Source organism: Lissotriton vulgaris, chromosome 3_1 (genome assembly GCF_964263255.1).
Source record: "Lissotriton vulgaris chromosome 3_1, aLisVul1.2, whole genome shotgun sequence".
NCBI classification, from domain to species: Eukaryota; Metazoa; Chordata; class Amphibia; order Caudata; family Salamandridae; genus Lissotriton; species Lissotriton vulgaris.
In genome coordinates this window covers 887,714,109-887,739,124 of record NC_141689.1, presented here as the reverse complement: position 1 = coordinate 887,739,124, position 25,016 = coordinate 887,714,109, and the positions used below count along the sequence as shown (strand labels likewise).

The 25,016-nt window shown below is 41.6% G+C and overlaps 1 protein-coding gene across 1 annotated transcript in view; it reads right to left on the bottom strand.

The window, feature by feature from the left end:
- RFX3 (regulatory factor X3) overlaps nt 1–25,016 on the bottom strand; it is a 688,772-nt gene that overhangs the window by 292,284 nt on the left and 371,472 nt on the right. The window contains exon 5 of the mRNA XM_086961210.1: nt 12,855–13,113. Within this exon, the coding sequence (XP_086817336.1) occupies nt 12,855–13,113 (259 nt within the window). The remainder of the gene's footprint in view (nt 1–12,854; nt 13,114–25,016) is intronic.

Here is a 25,016-nt window from a genome sequence, read left to right as displayed (position 1 = left end):
CCCATCAGCTGAAGATAACAAAGAACAGGAGTTAACCATCATAAACAAAAATAAGGGAATAATGAGACCCTTGATGGTCCATGCTACAGATTCATCAATCAAGAAGGTATTATTTCGAAATGAGAAAAAGACAAGAAAAACTTGACATATTTGCATTAAAAGCCATCAATAGCTAAAATAGCCAATCTAATTCACAAGAGCATTCTCACAATGATGACTGTGCTACTGGATAACTAATGATCCACTGAATGTAAAATTTAGTGAAGATGAAATTGTGATAAGACGACACGTGGAGGTAGCATATAGCAACAATACACCAAAGAACAAATTAACTGCTGAAAACAACAGGATAGAATGTAGTAATATTTTGGAAATGGAGATTAATTAGGATCTGATGAGAAGTGTCTGCTAAATTAAGAAACAGCAGGTATGGGCATGTCTAAGTGAATTCTCAATATTGTTAGCCAGCCCAAAAGAGAAGAAATCACAGAAAGATTAGGAATAAATTCATCTCCCAAAACTAGAAAAAGTTATATTTCAAAGACACCCAACTAAAAAGATGGCCATTGTCAAACTACAATGCCAAAATGTAGTTGGTCTGCCCCTTAAGGAGCAAGAGAAGAAAAGAAGTGGTAATATACAACAACTCAACTGGAGCAACACAGCAGCAAACTGACACAGGATCAAGGCAGGTCAACTCCTATTACATCACGTTAGACAACCCACAAGAAGTATTCAGGATCCATGAGAAGTATCACCAGACAATCCTGATAAATGCTGGAGATGGCCATAAGGCTGAGAGCCAGCAAAGTATCTGCCCTTAAAATACTATTATCATACAAGAAAAATACCAAGACAATGTAGAGTAACGTTTCACTGTAGAAAGATGGCAAATAAACTAGCCAACATGATCCACAAAAGAGTACTGTGGAAATATCCCCCTTAAACAGGGGGAGTCACTGGACAGGCAACAATGTTGAAGGACAACAAAAGGTTAAAGAAATAGACCCTTATAGAATTAAAGCTAATACATGTGGAGGGCTAGGATTAGGATTCCGTGTTGCTCAGTTGAGAGACCCAGGCTATCAACCACTTGAAAATCAAATTGACACTGGTGACATAGCAATACATAGGTATGAAATGAACCACGTGAGGACCACATTTTCTACTTATAATGGAACCTGCACACCAGAAGTGGATCTGATGAACAATAACAACAAGAAGACCAATTCAGTTCTAGTTAGAGAACAAACCTGATGGACATGGAGCAATGTCAACCTGGACTGAAAAATGCTGTGCTCATTGTTCCAGGTTGCAATTATATAAAGGATAGGAACTTGCCCATAAGTAATAATGCTGGGGACAATAATAAAGAAAAGATGCTAATCTGTAGAAAACCTGGTTGTAAAACAAAACATAAAATGAAGAAAATAGCTAGATGGTGAATAGGTCTAAAAGCAAGTGATAGGATTAAAACGTGGACACAAGGTCTCAGTGATCCATAATTAAAGTGCTGCAGTGGGAACAGTAGTAGTCCTGAACTGCAAACATAAGCAACGGTGTTTCCGCTGAAAATATAAAGTAGAGCTAGAAATACTATAAAAGTTTTGATGAAGATAAAGGAAATATACAAGTTAGCATCCTGCATAGGAATGCGATCCTGTAGGAGGCTGGATCCCGTGGACTGCTCCTGCCGAAGTGAACAAAGATATTTCTCTATCCAGACTTCGTCAATTTGAAGCTAATAAGAAATAACTCTCGAAGTATAAACTTAAGTACCTGTTGTTCTTCCCCGTTAGACTCTGGATCATTACGGAGGGGAATTCTTGATATTTTATTAATCCTGATGATTTCTGGGTACGGCTTGACTAGTAGCGGCTAGCTACTGACCCTCTCCTCCCCCGAGCCCTCAAGCATAGAAATCACCAAAGAACCCAGGCCAGGGGCAGATGACCGAAGAGATCAGATACTGCTCCCATATATATCCTGAGTGAGTACAATAGGCAACAAACATATTTGAAAAGAAAGCAGCCACAGCCAGACCTCCAGAATAAGTGCAGTATATTGAGATAACACAATGAATATCTGCTACCCTCTGATGATTGAACATTGTGAATAAGTGTAGAGTTTCAACGTAGAGAACCAAATTGCTTAGAGATGGAGGTCGATATCCAGCTGAATACCGTTGAATGGGATGTACACGATTTTTCAGATTTCCTGATATTGAGCTCCCACCTTTTGGCTACATATACATAGTGCGCAAACACTGAATTCAGTTAATTTTCAGTGCTTGGGAGATAAGAGAGGTTTTACATTCACTGCAAAAAGCAGGGAACGCATTTGGACTTCAGAATTACATATAACTGTTTTAAATGGGGATGTCCACTTGCAGGGCATTCTAATATACATGACAATATATTAGATGTAGGATAAGGATCTACAGCAAAGTATCACTAAAATACTTATATGGAACGTGAATGGCCCAGTCCATTAATTAAAGAGGGATATAGTGCTACAGTTCCTTTATTAGATGCATGCCAAATGTGATATTGATTCAGGATCACATCTGATGGGCAATGACTGCATGTTTATTGATAAGTCAGCTCTTGTGAAGCCATGGGATTGCAGGCAATTTGTTAAACAATATATTTTTGCTCGAACCTTTCACTGGCATTTTGTGACTGATTTTGGTGTTTAGTACCCCTCCCCACCAATTTGGAATTCGTCCCCAGCAACGTCTCAGCCTATTATTATTATTACTATCCTATAACCTTCATTCACCTTAGCACAGTTTAGCAGTGTAAGGGTTAAGTAACAACAGTATCTCAAAATTGCGCTTGACCATCTCACTGTTTAGCCAGTCTCATCAGCACCACCTCCCTCTCTTTGTTGAGTGAGCGATCTCATTTCACTTGTGTCTGTATTATGCCACCCGGGTCCACCCAATGCCTTTGTCTTTTACCCACTTTCCCCACAAGTAACCCTTTACAATCTAAGAATTCTAGTTTGAAATGTCAGTCTTCTTGTCTTATTTTTCATTCTAATATTCGTTCTTATATTTTCAGTCAAACCGGACTGTGGATGTGTATGCTACAAACTAAATTAGGAACTCTATCTCAATAAAAAAGCTGAAATGTTGGAGATAATATATAATCGTGACTGTGTCATAATTGCACATATTTCTAATGAGAGAACACTGTGTGAATTTACTGTGTATGTTTACAGAAGTTATATTGTATTTTTTTTCAGAAATGCAAATATATTTTTTTTTAAAACCGCTGAAATGCAATACCAAAATAGAAAAAAAAACATTAAGGAACTACAATCATGACAAGAGGTGTCATAAGTCCAATGCCTGCATAGTTAGAAAAGCGTATTGTAGTTCCCAATAGGGAGGTCCTTAGGAAAACTTTCACCACTATTTTAGTAAATCTACTTCACTCATTCTCTTCTTTTATTAAAGCATAATAAAGTTATAACTTTCTGAACAGCCAGTCAATTCCCTCTAGACCAAAGGCACCCTATATGGATAACAAAAACAAAATGACCAAACACCTCATTCATAAAAGTGGAGGTAATGAGGTTTGCTTTGAAATCAATATAAGATACCTGCCCAGGAGAACAATTGCTATGGGTTGTGAAGGCAACTTTTTCTTCCATGTCATTGGATTCTCTAGCGATTTCTATGTTTAAAAATAGAAAAGGCACAATGTAACAAGCTACTGAATAATAGTTTTTAAATCAGATTATCCTATGCCTGCTTCAATCACAGAAAGCGAATTCCAAAAGATTACGGAAAGTAAGGCCCAACTTTCAATAAGCTATTTGGTTTTAAAATGACGGACTTTTGCACCAGAGCTGTTGTAGTACTATTAGCCATTGAATAGTGATAGCGTAACAACTCTGTGGATTCTTTTGTAATACTGTTTATGGAAAACATATTAATATACTCCAATCCACAGAGATGTGTGGAGCAAAATTGTTAAGGATGTGCGTACACGCAAGAATGTGGAAGTGCTGTATATGGCACGCATTCCTATTTGGTACCTGCAAGCAAAATAAGTTTAGGTGGAGGAGGTTCTGGCCTGGCAACTGCGAAGCAGGAAACCCTAAAAGCTGAGGATGGGAATATTTTCAGAAAACTCCTCAAGACATGGGTGTATCAACAACCTGACACCTCTGTACTGGCAACCATTTAGATCCAGATCCTCACCACGTATCATCCATCATCTATCTACTTCATGCATGCACAGCGCCAAGATGCTCCTTCCGGAGAGAATGTTCGCGCTTTATAAAAACTCATAAATATCAAAATATCAAATAAGTCAGAACTTGAGAATACGTTTTTTTATAAACAAACAGTTTCAATGTGTGCACATAAGCAACATTTGAACGGGCAATAAAGTTTTATACAAGTTTCCTGAATGTCAGATCCTATGCAAAAATAAGGATTTAGAAAGACACCTGTGCAACGGTTAAATTGCATGCAAGGAGAATAGAAAAGACATAAGGGCTGAAATAGCATTTACCAGTTAAAAACTAGAAATCTGTAAAACAAAAGAATTATCTTAATCACAAGAAATCCGTTATTATGGCCTTCTAATGTGCCACTGGTGGCCATAAAGGTTTCAATATGCATGCTTTCTTTTTTATAGGACTGAGACACATACATGGGCCTACCCTGAGAGCAAGACTATAGAATGAGTGGGGCAGTCTTGGCAGAAAGCCTATATTGCTATAGGAGCCTTCCATACAGGGAGAAAAGAAAGTTCTAATTTAAAAAAACAAAAAGCAGACAAGAGTCACAGGAATGTTGGGGGCCTCTGCCGAGTCTTCTTCTAAGTGGACTTTCTGCCATGTAAGATACTTGAACATTACAGTTATTAAGAGCTGACATGTCTAAAAAATATATCCCATTCCAGTAGCCTCCGTTGAGTGTTAAAAATGGGTACTGATGCCAAGGACCTGAAACCCTACTAGTCATGTCACATTAGAAGGAGATTGAGGTACCCTAGTCCTGCAAGGAAGAATATTAGAAAGCTTCAGGCAGTAAGTGTATAAAGATTCTGTAACCTTGTGAGCATCTGTTGCATGTAATGTGTGCAGTAGATTCACATGCTCTGCATACCCCTGCCATTTAGAGTTGGCCTTGGACTCTTGAAACTTGTTTTTCTTCGAAAAAGCCTTTCGAGTCACAACAAGATCTAGGTGACTCCTCTTCCAGTAGTAAACATGCACGGATACCAACTCCAATGTTTGATTGCTTTCTGCACAGTGGGTGATAGAATGTATGGAGTACTGAGTAGGCTAGGAAAGTGGCCATTTGTGTAACACAAGTGTGTAAAAATAAATAATATGAATATATCTATACCAACCACTTGCTTCCTTGCATGAGAATGTATAGCAGTACATGCTTCAAACAGATATTTACAGGGTAAGTAACATAATCCATTTGTAGCATGTATGGCTGTAGATGCACATGTGTGTCATCAACTGTAAAGTAGTACTCCCCTAAGTGGTGGATCTTAAGTGGATGATGCAGAGGGCTAAAACATTGTCCTTAGGATAGTTTGACCTACTCAAGCCTTTTGCCTTGCTATAATGTCTACACAGTCATGTTTTGAGAATGTGTGTGGAGTGGCCCACGTGACAGCTTTGGTAGAGGTCAACAATGGGTATATTCTCAAGAAAGGCCATATTAGTGTCCTGTTTGTAGGTGGAGTGGGGCTTTATGAAGGCATGTCGGTTTTTTTTTTGCTTTAAGGCAACATGGCTGGATGCACTTAACAATCCACCTGCCTATACCAGCCTTAAAACAGGGGTGACTTTTATGCGGCCGTGCAAAGGCATTAAAAAGCTGTTGTGTTTTACGGGAAGCCTTGGGCCTAACTATGTAAAACATGACAGCACACTTGATGTCAAGGATGTGAAGTGCTCTCTCAGCTATTGAGTCAGGCTATACGAAGATGACCAAGAACTCGATTGTCTGATTATTAGGCAGGAAATTGGGGTTGGTACTCAGGACAACCTTGTCATTGTGGACTTGGAATAAATGTTCTTAAAGTCTACTAATATGCCTAAAGGAAGTTGTGGCTAACAGGAAGGCACCCTTACAGGAGAGAAAGTACAAAGGGCAAGAATGCAGTGGTTCAAAGGAAAGCCCCCATGAGTCTGATGAGGATAACACTTAGATTATAGACTGGGGCAGGTGGCACCCTAGGTGGGATGATATTTTTAAGTTCCTCCATAAAAGCTTTACTTACGGGGATCTTGGAAAGCACACAGTGTTCCTTGTTTAGCAAGAATGCAGTGACAGCAGCTAGAGGTAGCCACATCGAGATGTAGAATTGCCCTGCTTTTTTCAGATGTAGTAGGTAGCAAATTATGTTTTGTACCACACAGACTTCCTTCAGTAATCCCATGCATTCTTAAGTCAAGTTTAAATATCCAGACTCTAGGACCTCAGGAGCCAGATCGCTAGGTTGAGCTGCCTGGGGTTCTGGTGTGTGTCTGTCTCTTTCTTGGTTCTCAGTGAGAAGGTCCAGCCTGTTTGGAAGCTTCTTGTGTGGATTGATGGGCATCTCCAGGAAGGGATGAGAACCATCGTTGTCTGGCTCATTGGGAGCCACCAGGATGAGGGATGTTTTGCAGCACTGTTCTCACCATGTAAGGAATAGGAGGAAAAGAATATGCTAAGATCCCAGGCCAGTTCATCCACAGAGCACAGCCTTTGGACTGTGGGTGTGGCAACATGGAGGCAATGGTTGGACATTTTGTGTTTTTCACATGGCGAAGAGGTCTATGTCTGGGGCTCTATGTCTGGGGCTCTCGCTGTTGAAAGTAAAGGAGTAGGACTTATTGGTGGAGTTCCCACTCATGCCTTTTTGCTGCGTCCTGCTGAGCAGGTCTGCCAAATGGATGTCCACCTGCTGGAGATACTCTGCCAAAAGGTAGACTTAGTGGTTGATCACCCCACCCCAAATTTACTGCACTAGTGCTGACAACTGGGGAAAGTGTCTGCTGCCTTGCATTTGTAAGTAACACATTGCGGTCATGCTGTCTAGCTGCACCAGGACCACCTTCAATGTCAGGGAGAAAAGCTTTAAGTGCTAAGTGTATGTCTAAATGTTTAAGATGGTTGATGGAGACTCCGTTGATGAGGTGGCAACTGTCATGTCACTGAGATGCACCCCACAACCATTGAGTGATTGAAACATCAGTGGGAATGGACATGTGTGGAAATGAATCTGCGAAGGACCTGCTATGCAAAAGGTTGTTGATGTTCCATCACTGCAGAGACTGATGGGTGCTTAACCTTATCAACACTAGATCTTCCCAGTGACCCTTTACTGCGGATCATTGTGCCGAAAGGTACTCTTGGAGTGGATGTATATGGAGCCTTGCATGAGGGACTATGGCTAGGTATGAGGCCAACATACCTAGGAGGTGCATTACTGTTCCAACTGTGAGAGGATGGAGTGATTGAAAACGAGTCTGCAGCTGTTGGAATGCTGCTACCCTTTGGCCGCTTGCGTAGGCTTTGTCTGAGACTGCATTTAGGACTGACCCTTGGGAGGGTTGGACCAGACATAACTTGAGGTGGGACTTGGTATCGTTGAACGTAAACCTGAATCTGAAGAGCAATGGCTCTATGGTCAGTTTGAGAAAGAGCACCCTCTTCTGGCAGTAGGGCCAGGTGTTCTAAGCGGAGGGTGTGTGAGGAGTGGGATGTTTGGTGGGGTTAAAATGAGCTTGAGGCAGTAACCCTGCTTGATGATGCATAAACCAACTGGTCTCTGGGGATCTGCTTACAATGGGAAAGAAATCCGTGAAGTATTCCCCTCCCCCCCCCCGTTGGAGGCAGAAGCTCCGTTGGAGGGAGTGCCTCTTACAGTGGTTACCTCTGAAGGTGCCCCACGCATAACCTCTTCCTCTCTGTTGGTGGCACGATTTTTGCTGGTATTGTTACGACTGCGTTAATTCTAGGGAAGTAGTCTTGGATCTACCCCTTATCTGCTGCCTCCAAAAGGAACTCCTATCTGAAGGGATGTGAAGGGCACCCTTGGCCTTAGCCGTGTCTTTAGCCTTTATTTCAACAATATTGCATCAACCTGTGGACCGAAAAGGTATTCACTATCAAAGGGCAGTTTGATAAGATGTTGTTGGACCTCCGGCTTGAAGTCAGAAACATACAGCAAAGAGTGGCGGTGGAGAATAAAAGAGGTAGTCACATCTCTGGCAGCTGCATCAGCTGAGTCTTGGAGGTCCACATCAGAGTATTTCCAAGCATCATCTGTGGGGTGCGGATAGTCTGGCACACCTGAGACCTCTGCTGGGGAGTAGGGACTAGGGCTACCTTTATCTGAGCATGAATTTGGTGATGCTCTGAGGGAAACTCGGCTACGGGAAGTTTTGAAAGAAGGAACTCTGGCGTTTCTCGATGGAACTTATCATTGCTCTGGTGTAAAACTAACAGGAAATCGACTGTGACTATTGCTGATGTTTGCAAGGATAGAGATACTTTAACACCTTGGGTGCTTGAGAGATTCCCCTGCTGTGCTGCATTCCCTGATTTCCCATTGTTCATGACGAGCTCAGCTAGTCATCAGCACAGCTCAACCGTGCCTCATGACGAGTTGAGCTCGTCATGAGCAGCGAAGGGGTTAAGGATCATTGAATATACAAGTGTTGGCAAATGCAGTGCTGAACATATTGGAAATCTGCATTGAGGAAGCCCGCAGGGGGCGAAGCGCATGTCGGCTGTGAAGCAATTGTTTTTAAACATACAGCAAAGAGTGGCGGTGGAGAATAATAGAGGTAGTCACACCTCTGGCAGCTGTATCAGCGGAGTCTTGGAGGTCCACATAATAGTATTTTCAAGCATCATCTGTGGGGTGCGGATAGTCTGGCACACCTAAGACCTCTGCTGGGGAGTAGGGACTAGGGCTACCTTTATCTGAGCATGAATTTGGTGATGCACTGAGGGAAAGTACAGGAGGTGAGGGAGGAGCGAGTGGAGATGGTGGAGGTGTTGGAGGAGGAGTAGGAATAGGATTAATAGCCTTGTCCATAGGCCTTTTGAGAGCTGCTGTTTGCAGAGCAATGTCCAGTGCTTGAGCATCCTCCAAGGCAAACCTTCACTTTTCTGGCAGTCTTTTCCATAGCAGAGATCTTGCCTGTGCGTGGGTATATGATGTTGGGCCAATGTTTTTTATCCAGCTCCTGTTGAAGCTTTTCGAAGATGAGCAGCTCCTCAGAGTTGGTTGTCAACAGCCTCTGGCCTTTTGGATTCAATGGAAGTGTCGACTTCGAAACATGAGTGCTGACGTGCAGTCTCAGGGCTGATGGATTTGAGGATCTTATCTGGATCCCGCCTCAGCTCCGACCAGAGCCCAAAGACGGTAGTGCAACTGGAGGCGGTGGTGGTGCACCTAGAGTAGGCAGAGTCTTGTAGACAGGGCTTAATGCCAGACTCCCAGAGTGGCGATGTTTGTCCTTGAAGTTCAGCCGCTTATGTGTCTTATAAGTCTGTAAGAATGTCTGAGTGTCAACCATACTCGCACATCTTGGCATGGTCTTGATGCGAGGTTCAGGGTCGACAGAGGTAGGCAGGTCATCCTTGGGCGCCTCTTCCTTCTCTTGGACTTATACCTCTCAGGCTATGAGAAATTGGAAGCAATGATCTTGGACCTGGGATCATGTCCTGGTACGTTGACTGACTGCATTCCTCCTAAGCGCTGATCAAGTCTACTTCGCTGAAGATGTCTGGCATCACCAAAGATGATCGGTACATTGTATATTGGGCCCACAGCCTCTCTCTCTTGCTGCCAAAGGATCTTTTCTCTCCTGAAGGCTGAGCAAGAACCGCAGGGGTTCTTGGCATGCTGTGGAGAGAGGCACAAGTTAAGGACAGAGTGGAAGCCAGCCCAAGGGTCGAGTGTCACTTAAGGGGATCTCTGGAAGGGCGTCCATTACATTACACTCAGCGTGTCTTCATTCTCCTGCGTCCATAAGGAGAATGAAGATACGCAGGGCCGAGGGCCAGGAGGCCCAATCCTTTGACGACGATGTCCTGAGCAACTAAAGCAGAGGAAGTGAAAGTACGGTATACGCATCAAAGTGCAAGTCTTCTCAGTGATGGGAATGAAAGCAATGGGCTCTGGGGCAGCTACGGTCAGCGTCAATGCATGTTATAACTCGATGGCGGAGAAAAACAATCTAACACTGGAGTTACTGCTCAAGTGCATTCAGTGCCAGAGGAGGAGCCACAAAGATCTTGTTACTCAAAAAACTTCTTTGGAGAAAAACAAGTTGCAACAGTCAGAGTTCAACAGTAAATGGCAGCAGTATGCAGAGAATGTGTATCTTCAGCCACATACACATACATTTGTGTGGGTATGCATGTGCATATAGTGTATTCAAAGGCCTGTGCCAGTCTACTGCTTGCAAATAACTTTTCTCAGCCAGCCCTTGAAATATGTAGGAATTAACCCTTTCTGAAAATAGCAATATCTCCCTTGTTGAGACTCCTGCCTTCAGACCAATATACAGTCAACCAATCTGAAGAACAATTATAGTTTTCATTATTCAACTGACCCATCCCATTTAGACCCACATTCTCCTCAATGTCAGACACTACACTTTTGAATTGTTGCTAGAAGATCCTGGATCCCTTAGAAGGTCGACCGGCAGTCCTGCTCCTGTTGGTCTCTAAGGAGTCTGCAACACCATCAACCATTAGGAGCTTTTGAAATATTTTTTCTGGTCAAAACTGCAATCTCATGGAGGATGTCCATCAACATTCTAGTCCCTCTGATTCCATTATCAAAATTAACCTAACTATGCCATCAAATGAAAGGGATGGCTTCTACCTCCAAATGTATGTTGATGACTCTGTAAGCTGGGCACAAAGTTGGAAAGGCATTAAAGTGATTCTGCATACTGCTCCCTTCCAGCCACCCATGCATAAATCAAATACAGTCAATTTAATTAAATGGATGCACAACTAAACTCCTTGTAATGTATCTTCCTCACTCTCTCAAATCCTATTCTTCTGGCACACAACTTTTGGGAATAATGTCTATATTGTACAAAACAGGCTTTCTGAGGCCCTGGTGAAAGGAGGAAGGTATTTAGGACGTTTATCTGGAAGTACCACCCTTGCGCCTGGCTTTTTAGGTGTGTGTGTGGCAATTTTGATCCTGCCATAACCTCAAATACCTCATTGACAATGTTCACTTTGCTCAGCATGCTTTTTTAATATTGTCTTAACAATGACTGCCCTTGCTTTCAGACACACTTCGTCGTAGTATGTTAGTGTTGTGCCCCCTAGCTGTAACACAGTATAATCCTTGATTCACGATCTCATATTAAATATGTAAAACAGTGGACAAAATATCTCATTTGCTGCTTGGCTTAACAGCACTGACATTTTACGATGGTTAAAGGGAAAAGATCCATCCAATCAAACAGGCTCATCTCCAAAGTCTATGGTTTCCTCATTGGTGCAGAAATGTAAGCTCTCCCATGAAACACCAATAAGCTGTGCATCAGGCAAACCTAGTCCCTCAGTATGGCACCGGTAGCTTTTGTCTTTCCGGGTTTTCAGTTGGATTATTGTAGCCCTGAAGGAGGCACACATTACACATAGAGTGTGAATTTACCCATTGGCATAGACGATAACACTGACAGAACTTGGAAGATGTTCTCTTCATAATTGACCCTGAAAACCACGAAACTGTGCATTAAATAATTTGGAAACCTGTGCACCTGTTGGTTCTCAAAATCTGCTTTTGAACTCCGACAACCAGAAACCCACTGGTGTTTTTCTAAGTTGTAGCATGTTTTATAGAATATGTTATGGGGAAGAGGAGTTTCGATGCAGTATCATAATGAGTCAATTAGACTCTGCATTCCCATGGATGCTCCATCATGAGGTAAAGAATAATACCTCTTCAACCAGGGCAAGAACTTAATTATTAGCTGTCACTATTATCTACTTTTTGCAGTCTGGCAAGTACGGGTCAAACACTGTCAGCCTTAAGATTTCACCAGTTTCAGTTTAGCACATTAGGTTACCAAGCCTTTATGAAGCTGAAAGAAGGTTGTTAATGCATCAATGCAAGTCACTTTACACAACTCAACGAGACACAAATCTGTGGCCAACACGTTACCCGCAGGCTTTTCATGGATTTATAATAATCGAATGAACTATAAATTGCAAATTTAAAAAAAGAAAGATGGATATGGTGCTATGGGGTGATAAACACTTGACAGTCGATCAAAATCTTCTAGAAAGAATATCTATAACATTACCATGCTCCAAGAATCATATCTGTCTACAACCCAGGTCACTGAAACCTACTTTGAATCGGAGGATTGCTCCATGTGGTATGAGATAACGGTCACAAAAATGCATTGAGATTCTCAGAACAATATTTCTAATGAGTGCTCCTTGACATTGGGCAAACCTTCATGGTAACTTTAACTTAACCATCAGGATAAAAGGACTATTATAGCACATAGAGCCTGTAAAAAGTTTTTTTAAAAAGTAAAAAAAATAATAATAATAAAAACTCGCATCTGCATGAAGCAATATCATTTACTTGGAAGTCAAAGGTGGTCAAAACTCATTAAAGCTGTGCTTGAAATGTGATGTTTAAGATTGCCATGCATGTATGAGTTTAGTGCAGCAGAACAGTTGTTTCACTTAAACTGAAAGCTTGGAATTGCAGCATTCACAATTTAATGCTATACGTTTTGTAACAATCAGCCAACATGAAAATACATTTTTTACCGAGAGCATCCTCCCCTGCCACCCAGAACATAAATAGGCTTGGATATTAAGTACTTACAGTAGATGGTGAGGCTCGGTTTGTGTGAGAAACAGGGTGACCTGAATTTTCCATGGAATTGCCTATGAGGTAAGTCCCTCCAGAGCTGCTTATGATCTGTCCTCCAGCAACACCCATTTGGATGCCTCCACTTCCCACCATATTGTGAGATGAAACCACTGTGGTCACCTGTGCGGACCCTCCTTGGGCTTCAAAGTAATTTCCTGCAGTGTTTTGGCTATACATCTGGGATTCTGTGTAAGGATATGTTGTTGTTCGGCTATAAAAAAAGGAACACGGAAATGGTTATAGTTAGCGTTTTCATTATTTTACTGGGGTCTTACATATGCATCAGGAGATCAACCGTTAGGCAGGCTTAAATACTAACCAGTATAGACATGAACACGTTGTGTTAGGTATAAAACACCATGGTCCCAACAAGTAAGAGCAGTTCACGTTGTATGTGATATTTCTGCCGCATTTTGTTGTCACTTTACACAGAAATAACAAAATGACCTCAAATAAAGTGAACATGGCGTTGAGGATGAATCCAATGTTCATCTTCAGTTCACCTTTTAGGCAAGTTTTTTTTATTTTGCATGGTTTAAAACACCACGAAAGGGATATGCCTGCATAACAATCGAAACACACGGTCACACGCTTCATAAACCTGCTACTAAGCAAGAAGCTGAAAATAATTAATTCAAGTTTTAAATTGCTTTGATAAAAACAAGTTATAAAACAAACATTCAATTACAGTTCAGGGAGAAATAGGCAAATGTCTGAAAGTGTGCATTTAGTAGAAAACTGAAAAGGAAATTATGTGTAAGCTACTGGCATTTACTATACTTCTGTTTTATAAAAACACACATTTTGGTGATTTTTAAATAAAATTAGTTTGGCATGTGTGGTTGGAAAGCGTGCAGCCGAACATTGTACGATACAATGCAAAAACAGAAATAAGTGCTTTTCATATTTGGCTATGACTTAGCCTCTTTAATACAAGGTGTCAGATTGGCACAACTCGTGTCAGAAATGACCAAGTCTTTTTATGACATTATGACACACAAGGAACTATTTGGATTCAGAGGAGAAGGTAAATTACCAACTACTCAGTGTCTCACAGGCAATTCCCTAAATAAGACAGCTAGATAGGAGAATAATCACAAAATGACATATGACAAATTGGGCCGCTATATACCACTCCACAATGCCTTCACTAGGCCACCAGGATTTATAAATCCAAACAACCGAAAATCCTCAATTATTGCAGCAACAAAAAACAGACAGGACTGGGAAAGGAACTAAATTATGTCATCCCTTCAACTGTATAGCAAAATACCTGCCGTTACACTAGAAAGCAAGCCTTAATATGTAAGCAACTGATACCTAGCAGCACATTTTAAAGAGCTCTCCTTAGTCACCAAGCAAAGCAGACCATGTGGAGAAAGACGAATATAAGAGACCCAAAAGCCAGACTGTGGAAAGGTTACATGCTGGTGAAAGGGAACAGCTGAAATAATTCATTTGACAACGTCTTGATATTCGTTTATCCAGAGCAATTACCCCTTAAAAGTCTTCTCAGCATGGCCTACAAAGCTCAAAAAGAATCGACTGCCAAAAGCCTAATGGAGGCAAAACATACCAAATAAAACATGAGTATATGCTGTTTTTCAGAACAGAATCATGGATTACCAGCGTTTTACAACTGACCCTCACAAAGCATACATTCATACCTATACAAAATGCATCCTAATACCCAACCTTCTCAACACAATTGGGGTGATTTCCTTAATCTCCAAGATTAAACGTACCTACTTTATAGACGTTATTACACAGGCAGTGACAAAAAGTATGGATATGTTAAATTCTTCTCTTACACCACAATTTAAGCCATTTTATGTAAGTCTTGAATCTTTTTATACTATTAATAACTGTAACATAACCTTAGACATGTTTTGTATTTAGTGTTGAACTTAACATTGATCGTAGACTGTGTAGCCCCCTGCCGTCAAACTTTAATACAGCGTAGCTTGGGCTGGTAGCCCCAACTGAGGAATATTACAAAATGTGTATTCTAATTTAGATGTTGATAAAGAAAAGAAGAAATCCCACAGAAAAACTGTTACAAATAAACTGCGTCATAGACTTCTCACCATCATCACTGTAAAATTCATGCAAAAGTAAGCAAACACCTTGTTGGGGCACCTCCTATTCTGTGCTTATCCTTATAGTATGTGAGGTGCAACTATGAGTCCTATTTTTCTACCTATTATGTGACGAGGTAATTAGGGTGTAACAGTCACACACTCCTTATGCCTCCTTAACAGTTCATTTGCTCTCACATCCACAGTCCTCGCAGCAACTATATGCTTTGCACAGTAACAAAACTTTCCCCATACCTTTTCAAATTCCAATCTCAAGCTTCACCACTGCTCTCAGCCTTGAACTTCTTGGTTTCTAAAGCAGACCTCTCACTTGACATTGCTCTCTTTGGCTACAATAGCTGCCTTTTTTGGACTCTCTGGGGTTACAAGCTTTTCCTTAATCACTGCCTCACAAACCTGTCTTAAGCTACAGGACCACCGTTACATTGAGCTATTTCAGTGAGGCTGCATAGGCTGCCTGAATGTAGAGTTGAGGAGGTGGTAGTCTCATGCCTCTCAGCCGTTCTTTCACACCTGGCCAAGTATATCACAAACCAAGTGTCATGAATTCTACTTCCCTGTTGGAGCAGGGATTCCATTCACTGTCAACATTTTATATTCCTCAACTATTCTTTTCCCCCTTACAACTCCTCTCCCGGACTCACTTGTCCTACTGCCCCCGGCTTCTACACCAGCTTCTCCACAATGTATTCCCTATTGACTTGGTGAGATGCAAACATTTTGGAGATGACAGCTTCACCTGTGAAACTCCTTGCTCATTTTTCCATATCTTTTCCCCTTCTCCTCTCCGCCCCCCACTTCCTGTTCCATTTATGCTATTTCTCTCTGTTAGACACTGGAGGATAACTTAGGGTGTAACAACAAAATAATATTCAGCACATTTCCCCTACAGCTACCCACACATAAAGAGATCATGATCAACAACAAGAATGGTCACTTCAGAAAAGATGGTCGCATTACGGTATATCATCATATTAGTTGAAAATGATATAGCATTGTTGTCTACACTTAACAAATATTAGTGCAAGTTATTCACCACAGTGACTCTTCTCCTGATGTGCCTTTGGCACCTTTTCTCCAGACAATGCTTTACAAAGTGCACACAGGTCCTGTGTGTCACGGAAGATGTCCCAATATTCGGGAGGAAGCTTAAGTAAAACAATAGTTAACTTTATAGGTTTTTAGGTGTGTAGATAAAGCAGTCAGTTTCAATTATGAAATGCCATCTATTACATAACAAACATGAATATGATTAACTTGGAGCCTTTCTGATAGTTGAACATAACCTAGCAGAGCATCAGATTTAAAAACAGGCACCAGTACCTTGCCTATAAGTACCCATGCGCCATCCATTATTGCCACCTATGGATAAGTAGCTGGTAGGCTCCCATGTCCTCAAGTGACACTACTTCCCATATGCTCCTTATTGCCGTATTATCGCCTCACCTACACTCATGCCCATAAGGTGTATCTTAATATATCTTAGCTTTTGCTCTGTGAGGTGACCCCCGTATGTCCTGTGGTAACAGGGAAGCACAGTCTCCCATTATGCTATTGCACGTAGTTGCCTTCAGCAGCCATGCTTTGGCCATATGGCTTGAAGTGTGTAACAAGCACTCTGTGTTTTGCCAACAACAGCATTACTGCAGTCAGCCATCTAGGGGCTGCTAGAAAGTCATCAACAAACCCCAGGATTGCAGTTAGAGATGAAGTTGGAATCTCTAGCACGACCCTGACCCACTCCCACCAACATTCCTGTACCGGTGGACAGTGCCTTGCTAGGTGTATAGCCGGCAAATGGTGCCCAGAGTCTACGGCATTCGATGGATGGTATAGGGTCAAATCGATGCAGGGACCTTGGTGTGTGATATATCTAGTGCAGGTAGTTAAAATGAAGCAAGTAGTTAATGGATATAAGCATTGTCTGCGAATGCTAAAATGCCTAGCATGTATCTGAGATCTCCAACTCAGAGTCTGTTTCCCACCAGGGCTGGACTGACTGTAGCTGGCATCCAGCGTTTCGCCGGGAGGATGGAAGGGTGGGGGGGGGGGCAGCTTTGCAGCGGTGGAAGCTGGCTTTCTTACTCTGGGTCGGTTTTGCAGCTGTGGTGCAATATCGGTCCCCAGTAACAAAAGCAGCAGCGCTTCACACTTGCACTCCCCAAGCCCCTCCTCCTGGGGGGGGGGAGGCAGGTCCAACAAAATTGCCAGGGATGCTTTGGGTTCTCGTCCCGTCTCAAGGGCATTTATCATCTGTGTGAGGCGTGTAGTTCTTTTGTTGTTTTTTTTACTTTTCAGCAACACTCCTAAAAAATGCAACTGAAAGAACAAAGGACTTTTATTTTCAAAGGAATGGCTCAATTACTGTGTCGCTATATAAAATATACTTCGCATTGTTTTATTTCCAAACGCGAATCCTAATTGTGCCTCTAATTAATCACTAATTTGGTGGGGGGTGTTATCATACAGAGCTGGAAGGTATAGCTTGCAGCAGAGAAAGGGTTAATCGTTATATTTATTTTCTACCTAACATTCTCAGTGCAGGGAGGCGCATACACGTTCCTGCCTTGTCGGCTCTATTATTAGGTTCTATGTAAATGCCAGGACACAGATCGGTTCCTTTCTATAAATTAGTGCTCGCACTAGCCCGTCCTGCCTCTGTGTGTCTCTGAGCTTTACATGACCCCGCATTTTCTCCCATTTCCCGTTTAATTATGGCGAGTTTTCTAGTCCAATTCACACAGCTCCCCCATGGATTCCTTGTTAGTGGTAAACAGAGGCGGCTGCTCAAATGGCCTTTAGCCAGCTTCAGTGGAGTAAGGCGCCTTTTCTGATGATGCAATGATGTGGGTTATCAGGATAGTTATCCTGATATAATAAAAATTGAAAATGTCTAGGGAAGTGAATGTGTGCTATTTCTCTAAATCTTGACACCAGTCTTCATAGTTAATGTTTGAAGGGACACACTGGTGGGTTTTAGGTGGTATTGTGGTCAGTGAGCTATAGAATTGGCCGACGGTATTTCAGTGGGAAAATCGTTCCTCAAAAACCAACACCATCTCATTCTATGTGGCACAAATTATGGGTCATAAATGAAAATACTCCTATGTCATTTGTCGAGGCCATCACACGTTTAAATGATGCGAGAGTGTGCAGAGCAGCCTGCAGAACATGGAGCCTATTCTACACAGACCTTCACAAACAGCAATTTCTTATTTTCTGCTACAACACAAAAGCAATTCTCAAACCTAAGTAAGCTATTGGTGGTTTTTCATGCTCAAGATTCACTAGGGTACCCGAATTACTAATTAACACAACTAAACATTCCATTTGAAATGCAAAAAGCAATCTGTAAACACTGTTTCCTTCGACTTCTGAGGCACTCCATGAAATAGAGACAATCTGGTTCCTACAATGCAGCTTTGCTGTCACATCACCTTTACTACGCAGGGCTACCCATTAATCCGTGGCCATGACGCTGGGTAGGGTTAACGTTGAAACAAAGGGATTCTTTCAAAACTGTTGTGTGAACGTGAACCGCAAAGGTGCCCGGGGCCCTAATGCATACCTGCCAACTCACACGGTGCCACAGTGTGACACACAATATCGGCTCCCATCACACATCTCCCGGTGAGATGGCAATATCACACAGTGGCAGGGATAACAAGCTGAAACCCACAGTGAATAGTGGTTTTCCAGCTCGCTTTCCGAGGCTTTGAACTGCTGACATCCATTAAGGGATGTGAAAACACCCCAGGACATCGGCACCAGCCTCAGCAAGCTTGTTTTTGGAGGTGGAGACTTGGGGGTACTTCTGGGCACGAGGCCCCGCCCCCTCCTCACACAATGAGATTCTTCTTCAAGTTGGCAGGTATGCTAATGCAAAGAAGATAAATGTGGCCTCTGTGCTATGTATAGGGTGGCAGTTACCAATACTGGGCTAGGTGCAGTGGCAAACGGGTCTGAAGAGTCAATGGCACCCCTTGTACCACTGTCTTTCATTACCTAAAGCTACCAACTGGGTAATAAAATAAGAGGGGGCACAGGGTCTGTGCCACACAACAGGTCACATCAACTCGAAACCTCATCACCGCCGCCCATCAACATCACAGCCAAATCGACACATCACACAATATTGCCGTCTTCAGGTCACATTAAAAAAATATGCCATTCCACACCAACTTACAAGCACATATAATACAGAACAGATCAGAACACCACATCACCACAGCACAATTTAACTCCTACAACACATCCCAGTATCTAATGTTGTGCCACACCTTGTCAAAAATGTGAATACATAACGCCTATCAGTCAATACCACACTATTCCACATGACTTTATCCAGTAGCACAAAAGTCATAATGTACCATACCGAGCCTCACCATATCACCACTAACACTCAAAACCAAAATCACACCCTTCTAAAACCATACAATCCCACACTGTTTAATAGAAGCGCCACTACATATCACATCTCCTCAATGGCCACCCCACAACATTTACAACACATCATCTATACTGGCTCGATACCACATGCTACCAAAATACTTCATACAAATCCTAGCACAGAACCTATTAACAATTCATAAGCACTCACATCTACAAACACTATAACAGCATATACAGACCACATCCACTACCAATCTTACAAGCATACATCAAAAGTTGTGTATGCATAACACCCCCAAAACCAAATTCTTTATCACACTACACCACACTAAACACCACATCATACTACCTCATACCTACATTGCTATATATCCCTACTGTTGCTCAGCTTGGAGTGGAAATAGTAAATCTCACCCCTGCAAAGTCCAACACTTTCCCTACTTTTGCTCAGGCTGGAGTGAGAACTGAAACTCTGACCCCTCTTCCAACACTTTCTGTACTGTTACTTACATTGGAGTGGGAATAGTAAATCTGATCTCTAAAAAGTTCAGCACTTTTCCTACTGTTGGTCAGGTACGAGTTGGCGTAGAAAACTTAGCCCCTGCAAGTCTAATTATTTCATCTGACTTTTTAAAGTTGTTTTAATTAATGCCCGGTTTTAATTTTAAAATAGATTAATGTATTTATTTTATTATTTGTTTGTTGTAATATTTTTTTAACTTGTTTATTTTAATGCTGTAATTATATAATATATTTTTAATATTTAGTGTTTACAATTATAATTACGTTTTATTTGTGTTTTTTATTAATTGTCTAAACAGTAGTTATATGTTTTTAAATAGGTTTTGGAATTATTTTACTTTATATATTTTTACTTTGTAAGCTACACTTGTTTGTATTTTTTATATTATAAATAGATTTTACAATTAATATGAAATTAATATATGTTTTAAAATTAATATAATGTAGCTTTCTCCAATGAGTTGCTCTTGAGCTACGGGGTAGGTGTAACCTACCTGTAACCAGGTCTCTATGTGCACCCAAGCCTACTCATATAGAAGCTTTTGCTAGGTTGAATTCATATATGTAAACCAAAATTGAAAAGTATGTGTTCAAGAAAAAAAATGCATGTATTTTCAGAACTCATATGCGTATGCTGGGAGAAAAATTATTGAATTTCTAAAAATATAGTTCAAACTGATATTAGAGTGAAATCATGCTGCGCTGGGTAGACTTATTACTCATATTATTAATTACCTTGTTGCCAGGGGCATTGCAGCTATGGCTGCTAAGTAATACCCATATGCCGGAAAGCCCACTTGATACACTGAGACAGTGAGGTGATCAGTGCAGACAATCTGCATGGGGTGGCCACTAATTAATCTTATTTTATGCCGTCACTATTATCACACTGATAATATTAGTAGCTTGGGAAGATTTTTGTCGAATGAAAGTAGCTCTTATTACGGAAAAGATTGGCGTCTCCAGATATAGTATATAATAGTCTCACATTTTATATTTTTGCTGTCAATATGTTTGACTTTGCATAAAAAGTATGTAAAGTTGATATTTTTGTCCTTAATATGTTTTTGGGAATATTCTTGTTACCAACATTTCGTCATACAAATGAGTGGGAGGCAGATAGATCAAGGCGTGGTTTGCCTTGTGCATTCAAAATATTTGATATCATTTTATGATTAGACTAGCAGCCCGTCCTGACGTTGTCCGGGTATGAATTGCTGCCGGCCAGTAGTATATTGTTTTGTAGGATTTCGTTTTGATAGCATTTCTTATCTGTGACAGGCCTGTGAAACGCTCTGATTCACTGTGCACTGCTGATGCACTTAAGAGTGCGTGTTCAGTAGTGTGTGAACTCGAGTTTCCCTACTTTACTTTTCCTTGCAATATTATATAGCGCAAACTCGACAACATGGCATGAGCACAATTTACATTACAGAAGAACACATTCATTTGTGGTAGGCACGGGGAGACAAAGCGATTTCCCAGGAATCACAGGATGTTGAGCTGATGCCGAGATTCGAAAGTAGCTCCCCAGCTCTAAAGTTCGCAATTCTAGAACTTGTGGCGGGAGGTGTGTCTAAAAGTGTATGTCGGTGCTGGCCATCAATGAGAGGGACCTGTGCACTTTCCAAATGGGTGGTGAAAAAATATGAGTATGTTGCTGGAGATGTGGGCCGCCGTGCCACCAACTTACTTACGAGGGGAGGGTAAACACCCATTATTCCGCAACTTTCTTTCCGCATACCATCACTCTGCATACTTTCATTACGAAAGTACCATGACTCCGCAATGCCATTATAACACATGGCATTACATTTTATATGCTTTTACCACGCATACATTTACAACGAAAATCGTTGTAAATGCATGAATGGTAAAAGCATGTTTTTTTAAATGTTTGGATAAGGTAAGAATGGGTATGGGGTACATGTGTTGGGGTACTGAGGTATATTTTTTGGGGTGCTTGGGTATTTTAAGGGTTCAGATATAGTTTTGGGTTATGGGGTACAGGGGTAGTTTTAGGGTTTAGGGATAGGTATGGGTTTTGGGGTACAGGGGTATTTTTAGGGTTCAGGGCTAGGTTTGGGTTTTGGAGTAGAGGGGTATTTTTAGGGTTCAGGAGTAGGTTTGGGTTTTGGGGTACAGGGGTATTTTAAGGGTTCAGGGCTGGTTTTGGGGTACAGGGGTATTTTAGGGTTCAGGGGTATGTTTGGATTTTGGGGTACAGGGGTATTTTAGGGTTCAGGGGTAGGTTTGGGTTTTGGGGTACAGGGTTATTTTCAGGGTTCAGGGCTAGGTTTGGGTTTTGGGGTACAGGGGTATTTTTAGGGTTCAGGGGTAGGTTTGGGTTTTGTGGTACAGGGGTATTTTAAGGGTTCAGGGCTAGGTTTGGGTTTTGGGGTACAGTGGTATTTTAGGGTTCAGGGGTATGTTTGGGTTTTGGGGTACAGTGGTATTTTTAGGGTTCAGGGCTAGGTTTGGGTTTTGGGGTAGAGGGGTATTTTTGGGGTTTAGGGATAGGTTTGGGTTTTGGGGTACAGGGTATATTTATAGGGTTAAGATGGGTTAGTGTTTAAGGGTGTTGGGGTATTTAAGGAGTAAGGGTGGGTTATGATTATGGGGTGCAGGGGTATTTAAAGGGAGCAGGGTGGGATTAGCACACGATATGAGACATGGCATGAAGGCGGGAACGTACCACACGCCCCCAGCATTTGTCACGCCTCCAGCACACGCCCACAGCACAACGCAGACTCGCCCACAAGGGACTACTTTGCTGGCACGGTTCTTTTACCTTTTAAATGTATATGGTGGGCGTCTGCATAGCCTATGTCCTTCTGCTGCAACTGCCCTTTCCAACGCTGTATTGGGTGTTGTGATTGGTGCTGTGGTTCCTGAGATTACCCGCCTCAAAGATTTGGGCTCTCTCTTTATTATATTAGTATGGATATGGATGACTGGCCCCACAAAAAAAAAGAGTACTGAAAAAGGTACATACAAGATTTTAAACCTATAACAACTATGAGGAATGTACCCGAAGAATGAAAATTATATGAGATACTATAGATAAAAGGAAAAGAAAAGAAAAAATTAAATATAAATAAAACAAAGTAGTGCATTTGTGAAAACCACAAACCTGCAGGTTTGTAGGCGTTCTCAAATTCCGCCGGCCGTTTACGTAATTAGAAACTGTCAGAGATGTTCTCCTGCAAAAAGGCAGAAGGTTTTGAATGAGACGAACACCCCAAATTACATGAGGGTGTAAGGGAAGGTTTTTTTAATGGGAAATATGATTTACCCATGAAGAAAAAAGAAATGCACAATTACACGTCGGCCTTTGCTTCCCCTATACAGAATTTTACTCTGCGCACAGTTCTGTTTCATAGGAACACTAACATACAAAACTGACAAATGTGGCTAGAAAGCAGCAACTGACAGAACTTTTCAGGTGTACAAAGCTTTCTAGGTGCACTCCAGGGACTGTTTGTCAATTAAAAATAGTAACTCCACGAACGTCTTCAGGCGTACTACTATTAGTTTAGATTTGCTACTTTGTTGGTGACTAAAGCGTCTGTTTTATTAAACTGTCACTGTAATCCAAATTAACATTTATTTCACAGTTGCTATTCACAAAACTTTGAACAACATCGAAAACATTAAAACAAATATAACGAATGAAGAATATTTACTCACAAAAGATTTTTTTTAACTCACCCCTTATATTAGAAGTCTGACAACATTAGAAAGCGATTGTAGGCCGTTCCTTTAATTGCAGAATCCACACTTCCTACCAAAGTATAATCCCCAGAGCCCTGCCACAGAGGAGACCACACTTCCGGTCAGGGCCGGCTCTAGGGCGGTGCGATCGGTGCCACCGTACCGGGCGCTGACTTGGGATGGGGGCGCCAGGTTTTTGTTTTAAAAGCACCAGGTGCCTTTGTTCCTTGTCCCAGAAAATGCTAAGCATCAAAGAAAACGACACGATAACTCTGGTGATTAATGTTCTTCCTGGAGACAGACTGGAGGTTTGTCTGGTAGAGGACATTATGACTCACCATAGCTCAGAGGGTTAATATGCCTGCTGCCAAGAACGTGTCCCATCCAGATCACAAAGTGCATACACAATAAATATGTCAATGCGTTATCACTTTGTCAGAGAGTTCCTTTTGTTTCTTGGAGTTTAAAAGTTAAAATCCAAATATGGAGCAGTGAGCGAGCTGCGAGCAAACTGCAAGGAATATATTACAGCTACATGTTTTTTTACCTAGGCTTTCATTATCCTAATATTGTGAAAAGTGTTGATTTCGGTGGAAATCAATTCTTATTATTAAAGAAAACCCTTAACAATGGGGTTACATTTTAAATTCTGAATTTGTGCTTTTTCAGACCAAGGACTCTTAAGCTATACTGTCGACCAGTATGGATGACATGTGACTCCTACACCTTCAAGGCCTCTGTCTTATTTAAGATTTCCTGTACACTGATTTACACACATATGATTGTCTCCGTACAACATATGTGTGATGTAAAGTGTTCTAACACCTTACACTGGCCTGAGTGGCGCTATAAAGCTAAATAAATGTAAGAGAGTGGTTATGGAAGCTTGGGGGCACTGACACATGGTGGTAGTGAGGGAATCTGTGGCTAGATGGTCATTGTTGGGCGCCAACAAACATTCTCGCACAGGGTGCCACCAGTACTAAAGCCAGCCCTGCTTCCGGTCTTAAGGCCCCGTCCCGCTGTGAGCGCACTGCTGGTGATTCACAAAGCCTGATTTTAATCATTCCTTAGCGGGAACTGATAACACTCAACACACCAAGGGCAATTTGCCAAGGGGTTCAACTCCTTCTTTACAAATAAGGCTGGCAGACAGCAGATCAGGCCCCTTCACTATTTCATGTTTGTTCAAAGAGGAACTAAACCCACCCTGAAGTTACTATACAGCGAGTATTCTGAATTATGTTGGGTTAACTGCTGTCAGAGAGTGTGACTGGCTAAATTTCTACCTTCAGGTACATTTAAAAGCCAGCTTGATTTAAGCTTTCTAAAATAGCTGTGCCCCAGCCAAGGTTCAATAGCTAGCATTTAAAGTTATTAAACAAGC